The sequence below is a fragment of the Nansenia antarctica genome, assembly GCF_963989245.1.
Source record: "Nansenia antarctica genome assembly, chromosome: 1".
Taxonomy (NCBI): domain Eukaryota; kingdom Metazoa; phylum Chordata; class Actinopteri; order Argentiniformes; family Microstomatidae; genus Nansenia; species Nansenia antarctica.
Window position 1 is genome coordinate 12,779,439 of NC_137674.1, and position 14,989 is coordinate 12,794,427.

Genomic DNA, 14,989 nt, shown 5'->3' on the forward strand with positions numbered 1-14,989 from the left:
TGTGTATCATATTGTAAAGTATTACCATGTAAAATGTTACCAATACAACATTCATGTTTTCTATGTAACAATAACCCCTTGAACAGAGAATAAAATATGCTGTCCTACACTCTTCTAGTGATGTAGACTCAAGAGACAGAACATGTTAGTTTGAGATGTTTTATTTGTCATAGGGTTTTCATCTCCAGTACAAAAGGTGGAAGTTGGACTGCTCAGGATGTTGATAAGTTGTCAGAGTGTGCTGAAGGTACAAAGCATCAGACTTAGTAGCTGGCCATGGTGCTGGTGAGCCAGTCGTTGAAGATGCAGACCTAGAAGTGGGAAAAGGGAGACATTAGTGGTCAAACCAAGTAGGAAATAATGTGATAGCGACTTTATTCCAAAAAATCCCAAGATGAAATCTCTTTCCAGTCTCACCTTGGCGTAGACACCGGGGTTACCAGCCTCGGCACAGCCGTAGCCCCAGGACACAACACCCTGCAGCTCACCGTTGCACACCACGGGGCCACCGGAGTCACCCTGAGAGAGAGAGAGATGATGTAGTAAGAGTGAAGTATTTAGTTCAGATAAAGATGAAGTAGTTATTCAATATCAACATCTAAACAATTGACAACTGAAGTGCATGTAGTGAAGGATCATAGACTTCATATAAAGTCTTCTCTGTTGTCAAGTGCGTACCTGGCAAGAGTCCTTGCCTCCCTCCAGGTATCCAGCGCAGAACATGGCGTCGGTGATCATGCCGGGGTAGGCAATGTCACAGGCGTTGAAGGACAGGGTGGGGATTTCCAGGCACATCAGCTGGTCACCGCTGACTATTAACAGAGAGAAAGGATGGATTGAGAGAGGGGGAAGAAGGAAGACAGAGAGAAACGGTTAGATATATTGACATTGTGTTTGTAAAGGTAATCTGACCTTCCCTGTCATGTCTATACACACTCATTCATCATGAAGATGATCTACTGCCACATTTAACCTTTGCCCCTTGTGCTGTACTCACCGGAGCTCATGGTGTTGCCCCAGCCAGCGACTGTGCACATGGTGCCAGTGGCGGCACAGCTGGTGGGCAGAGCCACGGTCTGCACGTTGCTGTTGAGGGTGGCGGGCTTGCTCAGCTTGATCAGCATGATGTCGTTGTTGATGTTGTAGGAGCTGTACTGGGGGTGACGGATCACTTTAGAGGAAGTGATGAACTGCTCGGTACCCTCTGTCACTGTGATGTCGTGCTCGCCAAGACGAACCTGCACACGGCTGAAAGAGATAGAAAGAGTCAAAGTAAGAGCAGAGTCAATTGTCTCATGATTTTGTGTGTAACATTAACTTCTGTCCCCTGGTCAGGCTTGATACTTGTCTGTTATTTGTTGAGAACAAATTATTTGTAGCCTACAGTACAGTACTTACGACTTGTAGCAGTGAGCAGCAGACACAACCCAGTCCTCACTGATCAGGGAGCCTCCACAGAAGTGGTACCCAGAGTTCAGGGACACCGTGTGGGGCTGGGAGTGGGCCTCGCACTCATACCCTCCGACGATCTTGTCTTCCTCCGCAACTGAAAACAGAGGAAAGGCAGACCTTAGCTTATATCTTCATGGCTAGTCCCTTTGAAGTGGGACAATTTCAATTCTGCCACAATCTTCTTAAGTTAAAGTATTCTTTGCTCTCATATGATATAAATATTACTGTATTGTCAATAATATAACAAGGTGAAAGTCTTCCCTTTTTTCCAATGGCAATATTCATACTCACAAGCGGCTCCGATGAGCAGAACAAAGACCAGAGAAATCATGGTTGCTGTGTGATCCTGTCGATGAGAGGTGTTCACCTGCACCCTGCTATATATCCACAATCGTGAGAGCCGCCCCGTTCTTTGGGACTATTTCATTGGTCAAGAGTTAGCCATTGGGAAGCAAATGGTGGACCGCCAAGGTCAAGAGAATCTCGAAGTGAACATTTACTTTTCCATTGAAATCAATGTAATTTTTTCTTGATCCCAACCAGTACATACAGGTGCAACTCAAAAAAATTGAATATTGTGCAAAAGTTCATTCATTTCAGTAATTCAACTTAAAGGGTTAAACTTAAATATTATATAGACTCATTGCATTGTACATATGCATGATTATACTTTTCAGAGGGCTGACATTTCTGTATTTAAAATCCTTTTCTTATTGATTTCATGTAATATTAAACATTTCTGAGATATTTAATTTGGGGTTTTCATAAGCTGTAAGTCATAATCATCAAATGTATAACAAATAAAGGCTTTAAATATCTAGCTTTGCATGTAATGAGTCTATATAATATCTAACTTTAACCCTCTAAGTTGAATTACTGAAATAAATGAACTTTTGCACGATATTATATATTTTTTTTAGTTACACCTGTATTTGATCATCATTCCAGCTCTTCTGATGGTGTAAGAAATATAGAAATAATTATGTAATCATAAGGAAATGTTGTAGGCTACTGTAGTAAGCATTTGATTGAATATATTAATGGTTAGTACATGTTACATACTTTACTGCACATGTGCTCTTTGCTATTTCTTTATTAAATGCAACTCACTGTTCAATTTTGATTAGCTGTTTGTAGATAGTGTGGGCATAATCAATTTACTGTTACCACCTAATATGTAACAGGTAGATGGTATATACTGTAAAAGTTATGTTAAATGAAAGTGGTCAAATTTAATACAGATATTTCCCTTAATATAATGAATGTAATCCTAATTTAAATGATACGCTCAACTCTACAGAATGTAGAAGTATATGCATTAAATGGGTCATTATGATGCTTGTTAATGGGTTTAAAGTGGTCAAATTTAATACAAATATTTCCCTTAATATTTGACAATGCTATCTTTTCTAGTTTTCTCTTGTTCATACCATACATTTCAGGTAGGCTGGTACTCTCTGGACATCTTCAGAGTGTATGCTCATTTAACATGACTGTGACACAGCTGTGCCTTTCCCACACATGAGGTTTTCTTGTACTCAGTCAGGGTACCTTTATGTGTAATGCTCTCACAGACATAATTTATTCAATGTATGTGGCTTAAACCTTCACCATAATTTCACACTATGAGTTTTTCCTTAATCCATACACTGTATGCAGTTTGTACAGAACACTCAAAACTATGTCATTTATATAATTCTGGATTTAGGGCCAGTTTCCTGGACACAGATTAAGCCAAATCCTGACTAAATACAATAGAAAATCTAAATTGAAGATGCATTTTAGTCAAGGATTAGTCTTAATCTGTGTCATTGAAACCAGACATGGACTCAGAGGGAAGGAGACAGCAGGTAAGGAGGACGGAAAGCCAGTTGAATTAGCACATGCTTATCCTATGTATTAACACTGTAATAACTGTAGAAATAACATTCTATTAACTTAAAATTAACCTGTGCACATTTTAGAATAAAAAAACTGACGTTGTATTAATGTTGATGTTTGCTTGTATCCTTGTATCTACAACAGTAAAATACATGTTCCCAAATCTGGTTAACGCATTCAGGCCCTGAACACAGCAAAGACCTAGGTTCTAGGCCCTGGACAATCTAGACAATTTGATGGCAGCTACTAGATTGTAATCAAGTGCAATACTGAAACACAACTGTGAACATTTCAAACCTGCAAACTGCGACACTTTAAATGAATGTGCAATAACACTATGTGCAATATGACAACCCTTGTGTACATAAGGTTCAGAATAGGAAATGTTAGGATATTTATAGCATAGCATAGAGTACAGCACAGTGTTTTATTTGTATAGTATAGTATAGTGGATAGTGTACATAGCCTTTATTTATGTAAACCAGCTCTTTTCCCCTCTTGTTTTTAGTATTTTTTTCCTAGCACCAGGGGAGCCCCCCCTCCTAAATTTCGTTGTATGGTACCTGTACTGTATTAATGACAATAAAGACCATTCATTCATTCATTCATTCATTCAACTGATTTTTAGACGATTATGTCAACAATTGATTCCATACGTTAGTGTAAGTGGATTTGTGTGATTTACGTAAGAAGGTAATCCTCATTACTCTCGAATTACGTGGCGATTACACAGTATTAGGCAATCATAGCCTACTGTGGTTATGGTAAATGATAGTTGTTTGTTTGAGTTAAATATAGGTTGTGTGACGGTAAATGATAAGTGGTTAGTGTGGTGTTATGCAGTGTGCGAATTAAATCACGGTGTGCGGGGGAGCCCAGGGATTAAAGCAAAAAAAAAAAAAGAATCTCCTGACGGAAAAAAAAAAATTCTGGCCAAATCGGGGCCGGCTTTCCGTGCGCAAAGCGCGCGTGCGATTTTCCGTTCTACGTTCTAATGCTTTGACTTTTCTTTCGAAAAATGAATACATTTCCGCGTTGTCGAAAATCAATGACACATCGCTAGTCAACTAACACGGCTTGTTTTATGAGCCTGCTAACAATGTAAAGTAGTGTTGTAGTTAACTAGGTAGCAGTCCAATCCATTACGTTGCAGTATTTTGGCTTGACTAGCAAGTTTGTGTTGTGATTCTCAACAACGTTGAAACGTAGTTTCACCTTTTTCCATATTTTTAAATAATAAATGTGTGGACTGACGATGTAGCGCAGCCTAACTTAATCAAATAATTATTTAACATAGTTTTATTGTGATAATTATTCCCCCCTCCTCCCAGACTTACAAGGTCACATTATTATTGGATTGGTTGTTTGCGTGCCGGGTGAAGTTAGCTAAACATTTAACCTGCTAGCAAGAGAAACATCATGTCACTCTCCAAAGGTCTAAAGAGGAAAGTTGACGGTGGAAACAGGGCATTTAGGAATGGACAGTGAACTATGCGTTCATCCTACCTGGTTTCATCAATGCAAAGCCGTTGTGAGACTCACATTTTCCGAGCTCACAATGAATGTTCCCTTCCACCTATACATGCGAGTCGTCCTTTTCGTCAATGAATGTGATAAAGACGGACTAGAGGAATCGATTGGTGCATAAAAACCTTGAGAACTGCCGGATTAAAGTGACGTCCATAATAATAATAAATAATAATAATAATACATTAGACTTATAGCCAGGCGCGGATCTATGGGTGGGCCTGGGTGGGCCAGCTGGCCCACCCAGTCAGATTCATAAAAATACATTTTTTTTATAATAAAATATTTTAAAAGTTAAATTTTCACTAACTAACTGTAATGTGAATAGTTTTGTCTTGGAAATGATTAAAAGTATGTATTAATACTAATAATATTCAACTTCCTCTCTTACGTTTACATTGCTTCCTCTTTTACGTTTACTCTGATTGTTCAGTTGACCTTGACCAGTTGTTCAGTGTGCGCGCTACGATGGCTAAACAGCTAATATTGTCCCGCTTTCTTAAAAAGCCACGTCTGGAAGTCAGTGAAAATAATGAAAGTTTGGACCAGGCCTTGTCTAGAAATCTTATTTATTCACAATAACAGATGATGACGCCACACGCCGACGTGCGGAGAGTCCGAGACAGCGCTGTAATAGTTCAGTGAAGTATATTTTTTATGAGACTTTCCAAGATTAAAACGAAGAGGGGGAACATTTGTGTGGAACAACATTGTGTATGCCTTCACTGGATATAATAATATAATACAATAGAAGCACACAACTTTACACAACAATATATGTGTATACACCAGTTTACGTAAATCCCCTAATAAGCAGCGTTAAGTTTTGTAATAAAATGATGGATCACCACAACTGGTCCGAGCCAGGTACATAACATGTATGATTCAACTTGAGCTTTCGGTTTGCACTGGACTGTCAACACCCACAGTTAAAAGCTTGCAAATGATAATACAGGCATTTCTTATTACAATTTCTATACTTGGTCCTCCATAGTTGATGGTTATTGGTTAATTCATTGACTATTGCGTGCGCTTGAATGCCTTGCGTGTGTGTATTATAATAACTTGTTTGGCTGTCCGTTGCATTCTCTGGGTAGACAGGTACTTTATTTATTTTCCGTTCGTTTCATGGTCTGCATAGTGATCTCCTCCAGTCCCTGCGAATATTTTGCGTGTGTGCGTGCGTGCGTGTGCGTGTGTGTGCGTGTGTGTGCATGCGTGTTGGTCGTACCCAAATGTTTTGAGCACCCACGGGCAGAAACATAAATCGACGCCTATGATCGCGAGCCCGGTTGTGTTCCATCCATCTGGCTGCTCATACATAGGTCTAAAACGTGCGGTGATGAGTTTCACTCAGGCCTACCCAGATTTTTCCAGGCCTACCCATCAGCCACTTTCTGTATCCGCCACTGCTTATAGCGCTTTTCTAGACACTCAAAGACGTCCATATCACCAGATAGCCAACAAATAGTGACCGATGGGAGATGCCAGTTTTCTCATTAAGTGAGATTTAATAGCCTAATATTATTTTTTCTATTTTTAATGAATGGCTCATTGTAATTAATATCCCTGGTAATGTAGCGTGTTTGCTCTGTCGTTTCAGGAGCATATAGGCTAAGCGGATTCAGCTTTTTTTTTTTTTGGCGCCGATTTAGTTGTCAATGTTTTTCATAAAATTAAACTGCATTTGCTTTGTTACTGTTCACATGTGTGGTGCAGTCACATTCACATAGCCTATAAGTAAACATTAAGTTTGAATTATTTACTGAGCTGGCTTTTTAAACCACACACCGCATGTCGGCTATTTCAGCAGCACGCACCATGTCCACCTACTTATCACTATGAGGGGTTCAACGTCAGTGCACCCCGCTCTGTTACCTTCGCATAGTTGTAGCCAATAAAGGCCTATATGTAGGCTATATAGGCTATTATATAACATTTATATACCTAATACCAACATCAAAATAGATTGTATGCCTCTACAAATCATATTACACCAGGTAAAATCCGTCACAACTTGGAATAAATCCATCGCAATTTGGAATATTTTAGAGCTCCCCCAACATTTCACAAACCATGTTTCCAGGGGAGCTCATGTCACCACTAGGGGAGCTATAGCTCCCCGAGCTCCCCCTTATTTCGCACCCTGGTGTTATGTATTAACAACATTAAGACTTCAGTTCCCAGCATGCACCAGCAGAGTTACGCATGCGCAGTCGTGTATGTATATACTTGAAGACGGTTTACTGTTGTCGCTTACCGGCACGTTGATATGGTTAATTAAACAGAAGACTTAAAACCCTCGCCTGGTTTGTTATACAATACAACTACGAACATAACACGGTGTCAGGAGCGGTCGTTGGCAAGGACAAAGACAGGACAAAGTGGAAAACTACTCTGCAATTTGACACGAAAGAGTGATAGAGTGAATGAAAACGGAGAAAACCCGTTAAACATGAGAGGGAGCCAGAGAGCCTACACATGGCGTGAGTAGCGGGAAGCTAAAAGAAATGTAACGATTATGCTAGCAGCTTAGTTCAATGTAACGATATGCTAGCAGCTAGCTAGTTCAAGGGATGTCTGCTGATAGTGCCAGTGATAGTGAAACCAGAGTATCCGTGGTGTCTTGAAAAGTATTAAAAGTTGATAAATCAATTTTGGGAAAATCAAGACCCTTAATAAGTATTAAAAAGTCACGATTCGATTCGAATCACGATTTTATGAGGTCTTGAATTTTGTAGGTATTTTTCTGAATTAGACTCTGTCCAAAGAGTTTGAGTCCTAAAAACTTTTAGTAAAAGTTCGTGAATTTATTAGTTTTATTCAAAAAACAAAGATGAACCGGACATTCTGTTGTATGATAGTGGTCTAGTCTATTGCAAACTAAAGCTGTTAAGTTAAATGTGTCACTGATGTAAACGGTTACAGCTCCAAGTGGCGGTGAGGTCTGGAAACATATTGACAAGGTCTTTAAAAAGTCTTAGAAAGGTATTGAAATTAACCTCAAGATTCCTGTATATACCCTGAGTAGGTAACATAGACACGGCTGTTCTAGTGTCAACTGTCACTTAGATCCAACTGTCACTTAGATCCAACTGTCACTGAGATCCAACTGTCACTTAGATCCAACTGTCACTTTCAAATTAACCTCAAGATTCCTGTATATACCCTGGAAACGGAGGAACAGTTAACACAAGCAGATGATAATATTGTTCCTGGAGACAACCAAGTTATTGAAGTAGTAGAAATCCCTGTTTTATTTTATTTTTATTTAACCTTTATTTATACAGGTAAAAAACACATTGAGCCCCAAGGGCTCATTTTCAAGTGTGACCTGTTCACAGGCATACAACAACAACATCCACCACAAACAAATACAATACAACACCTGGCCTACATAGTCTAAAACTAAACTAAAACTACATAGTCTAAAACTAAACTAAAACTACATAGTCTAAAACTAAACTAAAACTACATAGTCTAAAACTAAAACTAGTCTAAAACAGTCTAAGATAATCTAAAACTTTCCGTCAGTATAGTCTAAAACTACTACCTCAACCTGTCGTCATGGATAAGCTTACTCCACCTGTATGCAGTTGACTGGTAATATTGCTGATAACTGGAAACGTTTCAAGCAGAGATTCAACACATATTTAGCTGCAAGTGGAGCTGGGGGTAATGATGGAAAACTGAAAGCGTCCATTTTTCTACATGTTATTGCCCAGCAAGCACAAAGACGTTATAAAGACGTCTTTCAGAGACGTCCAGGACTAGGCCAGATCACATGTCGTTTAGGGGATTTTTTTGACGTCTTTTCAGGACGTCAGTTCAACGACTTTTTGGTGACCTAAAACAGCTGGTTGTATTCTGGTCACCAAAAAGTCGTTTAAATTACGTCCTGGAAAGACGTAAAAAAAAAATCCCCTAAACGACATGATCTGGCCTAGTTCTGGACGTCTCTGAAAGGCGTCAACACAACGTCTTTAGAACGTCTTTTTGGCTTGTTAATGGGTTTAAAGGGGTCAAATTTAATACATTTAAGCCGGTTTCACAGACAAGGCTTAAGCCTAGTCCTGGACTAAATCACACTTTCAGGGCCAGTTTCACAGACAAGGCTTAAGCCTAATCCTGGACTAAAAAGCATCTTCAATGGAGATTTTACATTGAAAGTGTGATTTAGTTCAGGACTAGGCTTAAGCCTTGTCTGTGAAACCGGCCCTCAATGTAAAATCTCCATTGAAGATGCTTTTTAGTCCAGGACTAGGCTTAAGCCTTGTCTCTGAAACCGGCCCACAGTATATTTCCCTCAAATAATATATTCAGTTATATGTGTATACATGGATTTTGTTTTGCATAGAAAGCAGTCATAGAGTCTGGACATAGAGTCAACAATTCTAGATGTTGGTTAATTTACTTAGCTCAAAGTTATTATTAACATAGGTGACTGCTTAGGACGCCTGTAAGCATTCTCTAGATAATGAGAGAGACTATATTCAATGGTGTTGTGTATGTTAAATAAAATGCCAGAGGTGTGCCAAAATGACTCATTAAATTGAACATTCCTCTATATTGTCAAAATTAGTCACCTGCCATACATACAGTATACATAACAAGTCATACAAATGTATGTCACCCATTCCTATCATGTTTGTAATGTATTAGTTACGTCTTGAACACGTCTTGTGTAGTTTAACTGTCAAAACACCACATACAGTAGTATTACCTCAGTGGTAAAACCCCCAAAATGTACCTCTTAATATTTAATATTTCACCCCTTTGTTAACATGAATAACTACTGTTATAAAGCATTTGTTAGTGCCTTAACGAAGCATGAACAAGGCATTATTAATGCATGAGTTACTATGGCATTAATCCATGTGTATCATATTGTAAAGTATTACCATGTAAAATGTTACCAATACAACATTCATTTAGTGTTGTGTTAGTCATGTGTCTGTGTAGTTATAGCAGTGGTGTGCCGTCAGGGCCAGCAAGGCCTTCTCTGCTGGCCTAAACATCATCAGAATATACATTTTATTTTAATATATTTTTTCCACAAATATGTATTAATGATTCCCCATAGTCTATTCTCTTCATTTCATAGCTTTCCTCTTGGTTGCGCTGCTTCCAGTCTCCGATTGAGATTTGGAGGGCTGGCCTTTATGTTAGAGCTTTTATCCAATCAAAATGTGTTGCTAGGGGGCTCCAAAATCTGCCTGCCTGCACGTTAAGCGGTGCCGCCGATTCGACCTGTAACTTAACGTTGGAACGAGAAAACCTGTGGCGTTCCTAGTAAACCTACGTAGATGCGAGCAAAAGCAACAACGGAGCCTGCTGGAAGGCTCAATGATGTCAGCACCCAGCACGTCTTTTGATTGGATACGCACTATTGATACGCACTATTGATACGCACTATTGATATTCACTATTGAGATGCGTATATGCCGGTAGATGTGAAACTTTCGAAAGTGCGCAGGGAAACGGAGCATCACAACGAAAGCTTTCGTTGACTGATCGATAATACTGATCGATTGTGTCCTGTTTTTGGGTAAACAATAACTATCATTTAGGGGACACGATGAAAGCACCGAGTCCACAAACAGAGGAAACTACGTTGAGCTTATTTCTTTTCTGGCTGAAAACAACCCAGTTTTACATTACCACCTGTCCACAAACAAAGTGTTTACTGGGACGTCAGGCAAAATACAAAACGACCTGATTTTTGCTATTGCTTAAGTGATGGGAGAAGAGATCAAAATGGAGATTAAAAAGGCACCCTTTGTCGCTATTATGGTGGACGAGACGACAGACGTGGGTAATGTAGCGATCTTAAAGATGTTAGTTTAACACTCTTCATTGTAAATGCGGATTTATTGATTAAAAATGCTTCGGAAATATTAATATAACTCTGTTGTACTTGTCTGACTATGTTAAGGTGATGTAACGCCCGGTTATACTGTGTTTCTGTCTAGTTTCTAGAGCCATGGCGTCATAACGATGGTATTAAGAGGTAGAATAATTCAGGTAGGAATGTGTCGGACATCACTGAAGGCCTAGGTGTGAAATGCACCGCCCGCCACTGAGTTATAGCACTCTAGCAGAGGGGTGAGAACTCTCTCTCTCTCTATTCTCTACCCTGAGGGGGAAACGAAACGACTGACTCCAGAATGGGAGGAGAATGAGGGAGGAGAGAAGAGGGCAAGAAAAGTTGTCTCCTGCAGTCTCTGCCTCATTTGGGTTTTTGGAAACGGACAGATCAGCGAGAGGAGCATAGCTAGCCTTGTAAAACCACAAAACAAAACTCACATTTCTGTTGAAGTGGGTTTGCTTGACAAGGCTAGGGCACAACAACAGGCCTTCTAGAACCATACCAGGACCACCGAGCAACAGACAGACAGACTGATCTACATCGACCCCTCACCCCTTCTCTCTCTCTGTCACAGCGCCTCTGAAGACGTCAGAGACCTTGTTCGAGGGGTTTGAGAAGATGGCGAAAAAGCAGAACAAGGAGCAGGTACCCCCACCTGCCGAGCCTCAACACAAGAAACCCCCAGCGGGCAAACCCAAGAAACCAGCCCCTGCCACGACCACGCCCAGCTCCACTCAGCACAAGACCTTGGAGGATGCCTTCAAAGCTGTGAGTATTGAAATACACCCTGTGTTGAAGGGGGGGACGAATCTTGGGCAGAAGTCAGATGTTGAATCACAAATCTCATATAAATAACTTTATGTCTTTTTGTTTTTACTAATGTTTATTTTTTATTCCCTAATCGTATGTCTCCATCTCTCCACCTTCCCCACACTATTTTCCTCACTCTATCTCTCTCTCTCTCTCTCTCTCTCTCTCTCTCTTCTTACCTCACCCCCTCCAAATTTCTCTCTCTTGCTCTGTCTCAGTTGGAGATTGTGGAGTTGAAGCAGCAGTTGGAACGCAGTCAGACTCTGTTCCCAGAGAACCCGTCCGTGTGGGTCAAAGACCTCGCAGGGTATCTCAACCACAAACTGACCGCTCCAGAGATCGAGCCTACACTGAGCAGCTATGCTCACGGTCAGTAAGACTAACCTAAACCTTTCCCATTGGCTACAACCATAACCCTAAGTTTGGTCGTAACCCCACCCTTTTCTTTGTGGCTGCTCCCAGATTACCCATACTGCCTTGCGGGGAAGGAGCTGAAGGGCGTAATCAAGGCCCTGATTGTCCGATGCAGTGACAATCGGCAAGACTTCTTTGACCATTGCGTCTATACCATGCTCAGGGAGCTGGACAAACAGACAGGTACACAGACAAACACAAAGACACTGCTGCTACGACTATTTATATATTGTCATATGATCTGATAAAAATGAAATAACAATCTCCCTTTCCCTCTTGTCTCTAGGAGAACCTCTCCATGGCTACAGAGTGTGTATTCAGGCCATCCTACAGGACAAGCCCAGAATAGCCACCCAGAACCTGGCCGATGTGAGTCTTGCTTTGTGTGTCTGTTTGTGAAAAGTTGAATCTGTCCGGGGTCAGTGTGGGTGGGTCACTGCTCTAGGGGCCCTTGTCTGCTACCCTGTCTGCACTTTTTTGAAACCGTTTTTGAGCAAGAGCACGTTGCGTTGATTTAGCTGATGGAAGACGATGTGGTCACAATGTTTGAACTGCACAATCTGAAACCACCCAGTGCCTGTATTGGCTGTTTGCTATAACCTCTCCCCTTCCACCAATCCCCCCGCCCCCTCTCTCTCTTTCTCCATCTCTCTTTTTTTCATCTCTCCCTCTCTTTCTCCATCTCTCCCTCTTTTTCTCCATCTCTCCCTCTCTTTCTCCATCTCTCCCTCTCTTTCTCCATCTCTCTCTCTTTCTCCCTCTCTTTCTCCCTCTCTCTCTCTTTCTCCATCTCTCTCTCTTTCTCCATCTCTCTCTTTCTCTTTCTCCATCTCTCTCTTTCTCTTTCTCCATCTCTCTCTTTCTCTTTCTCCATCTCTCTCTAGTATCTAGAGTTGTTACGGTCAGTTCAGAACCGGCCAGTGAAGTGCCTGACCATCATGTGGGCTTTGGGCCAGGCTGGATACTATGACCTCAGCCAAGGGCTACGAGGTGGGACACACACACACATATACACACACACACATACACACACACACACACACACACAGGCATGTAGTTACCGTACTCATACATTCACACACATGCACAAGCATTGTCTCTCTCCCTGTCGCTGTCTGTCTGTCTGTCCCCCCGCTTTCCTAATGTCTGGCAGGGTGAAAGTGTGTTGGCGAGAGTTGTGGGACGGGGGTTAACATAGAGCAAGAGCACGCAATAGAAACCACAGACGTACACACATCCCCAAAATGAAATTCTGGTGTGACCCAGTTACTGAATGAACAATGTTTTGTGTCCGTCAGTATGGCTCGGCATCATGCTGCCAGTGCTGGGGGTGAAGGCCCTGTCCTCGTATGCCATCGCCTACCTAGAGAGACTCCTCCTGTAAGTCCAAGTTGAACAAGTTGTTTTTGGTATTTTAAATACGGTCGTTTTTTTTAAAATGATTATTGTAGTATGTAGTAGTGCGTTGCTTACTGTGTGTGTGTGCGTGTGCATGGCCGTTCGCTCCCCAGGCTGCACGCTAACCTGACAAAGGGTTTCGGCATCATGGGACCTAAGGAGTTCTTCCCTCTGCTCGATTTCGCCTACATGCCCAAGAACGCCCTACCACCAAGGTAACATTTTCACATCTTACAAGTTGAGCCCATATGTATCAATCACAATATATTGTGAAATATGTGTAAAGTCAAGACTTATTTACTAGTTGACGAGCTAAGTAAAAACATTTTTTAATATATATATCTTTTTTTTAGACAGAGAGAGAGAGAGAGGGGGGAATTCAAGCACTTTCAATGACCCATGTCTATTTTCAAAAACTTTTAAGGCCTTGATTTTCTTTTCTCAAATTCACAAACTTTCAAGGATTTCAAGGACCCGTGGGAACCCTGTATTTAAAAGAAGATAAAAAAAAAAAAGTTCTCAAGAATGTGTGTGTCAGGGTTTCCGTTAACCGATAATTACCGGTCTTTGTCCGGTAAAATTAGTGGAAGTCCGACAAGTTGAAAACTCGTCGGACATAAATGTCCGGTGAAAATAATTCCCTCTAACCATTTTCAGCTGAGCACCAAACACACACACAGAACACTGCCCGAGAGAGAAGGACCCGCCCCCTTTAGTTAGCCTATAGGCTATAGGCTAACTAAAGGGGGCGGGTCCTTCTCTCTCGGGCAGTGTTACACGAGTGTGTGTGTGTGTTTGGTGCTCAGCTGAAAATGGTGTCCCGAAGCGGAGCGCTTTAACTTTATCGCACAATAACAAGGATAACAAACAAAACGGACAACATTTACACTAAGATGGAGACAAACTTCAGCGATATGATCTAACAGCCGGTCTTCAGGACGACATACAGACCCGTATGAGCTTACAGGGCTATCCCCTATCTATCTGAGAAAAGGCATAGCCTAGGCTGTAACATCGAACGGAAATTAGCCTATACGCATTGCAAGTTAATTTAAAGCCTATTTATTTTCAAAGAGTTTTATTCTATTTTATTTTATCTGATAAAAGGCATATGAACGGAAATTAGGCTAGCCGTGTCACGCCAGAAGCCTACATGCTTGCACTGTTACTGTTCAATAAAATGTTATACATCTAGACATTGTGGTATTTCTTTATATACGTATCCCAGACTGCCTATCAATTGTTTCTCAATAAACAGTTATGTTCTCCCCATTGTCATACTCCCGAGCGAAACGAAATGCCTTCCCAACCAGCGAGACCTGGTTATAGAAATGACGTTGTTTTATTGATTTAAAAAAAAGGGTAAAACTGGAAAGAGAAAATAGAAAACTCACATTAATCCCAAACAATTTAACAAACTTCAGTTAACGTAATGTGGAGTCCGTTCATTGATCGATGCTGTCTGTTCAGTTCCCAGTGAGGCGCCCGTTCAGCGCTGGATTTGACGCATGGCATAGCGCGCATGCGTCAAATCATGTTATATTATTATATATTATATAGCTCGCATCTAATCGTATCGGATGAGAAATAGACATTAAATGGCATATATAGGCCGCTACACAACAGTAATCACCGCGA

General features: G+C 40.9%; 2 protein-coding genes and 1 long non-coding RNA gene across 3 annotated transcripts; 2 read left to right on the forward strand and 1 right to left on the reverse strand.

Annotated features, from left to right (window-relative positions):
• Positions 1 to 253: 253 nt before the first annotated feature.
• LOC308171198 (trypsin-1-like) lies at positions 254 to 1,818 on the reverse strand. Its single transcript, XM_080546048.1, has 6 exons — positions 1,744 to 1,818; positions 1,399 to 1,546; positions 998 to 1,248; positions 679 to 812; positions 418 to 519; positions 254 to 311 (listed from the first exon to the last, which is right to left on the reverse strand). Exons 1-6 carry the CDS (start codon positions 1,781 to 1,783, stop codon positions 264 to 266), a joined length of 723 nt encoding a protein of 240 aa, XP_080402174.1. The 5' UTR covers positions 1,784 to 1,818; the 3' UTR covers positions 254 to 263.
• A 9,545-nt stretch (positions 1,819 to 11,363) lies between these two features.
• On the forward strand, positions 11,364 to 12,112 carry LOC308149533. Its single transcript, XR_013937253.1, has 3 exons — positions 11,364 to 11,497; positions 11,758 to 11,908; positions 12,002 to 12,112. It is a non-coding gene; the product is annotated as an uncharacterized lncRNA (long non-coding RNA).
• Positions 12,113 to 12,243: 131 nt separating this feature from the next.
• LOC308156193 (transmembrane protein 214-like) lies at positions 12,244 to 13,570 on the forward strand (the record flags this gene model as incomplete). Its single annotated transcript, XM_080529548.1, has 4 exons — positions 12,244 to 12,322; positions 12,838 to 12,943; positions 13,252 to 13,333; positions 13,465 to 13,570. The coding sequence occupies exons 2-4, from the start codon at positions 12,892 to 12,894 to the stop codon at positions 13,568 to 13,570; spliced, it is 240 nt and encodes a 79-aa protein (XP_080385674.1). The 5' UTR covers positions 12,244 to 12,322; positions 12,838 to 12,891.
• Between the last annotated feature and the right edge of the window lie 1,419 nt (positions 13,571 to 14,989).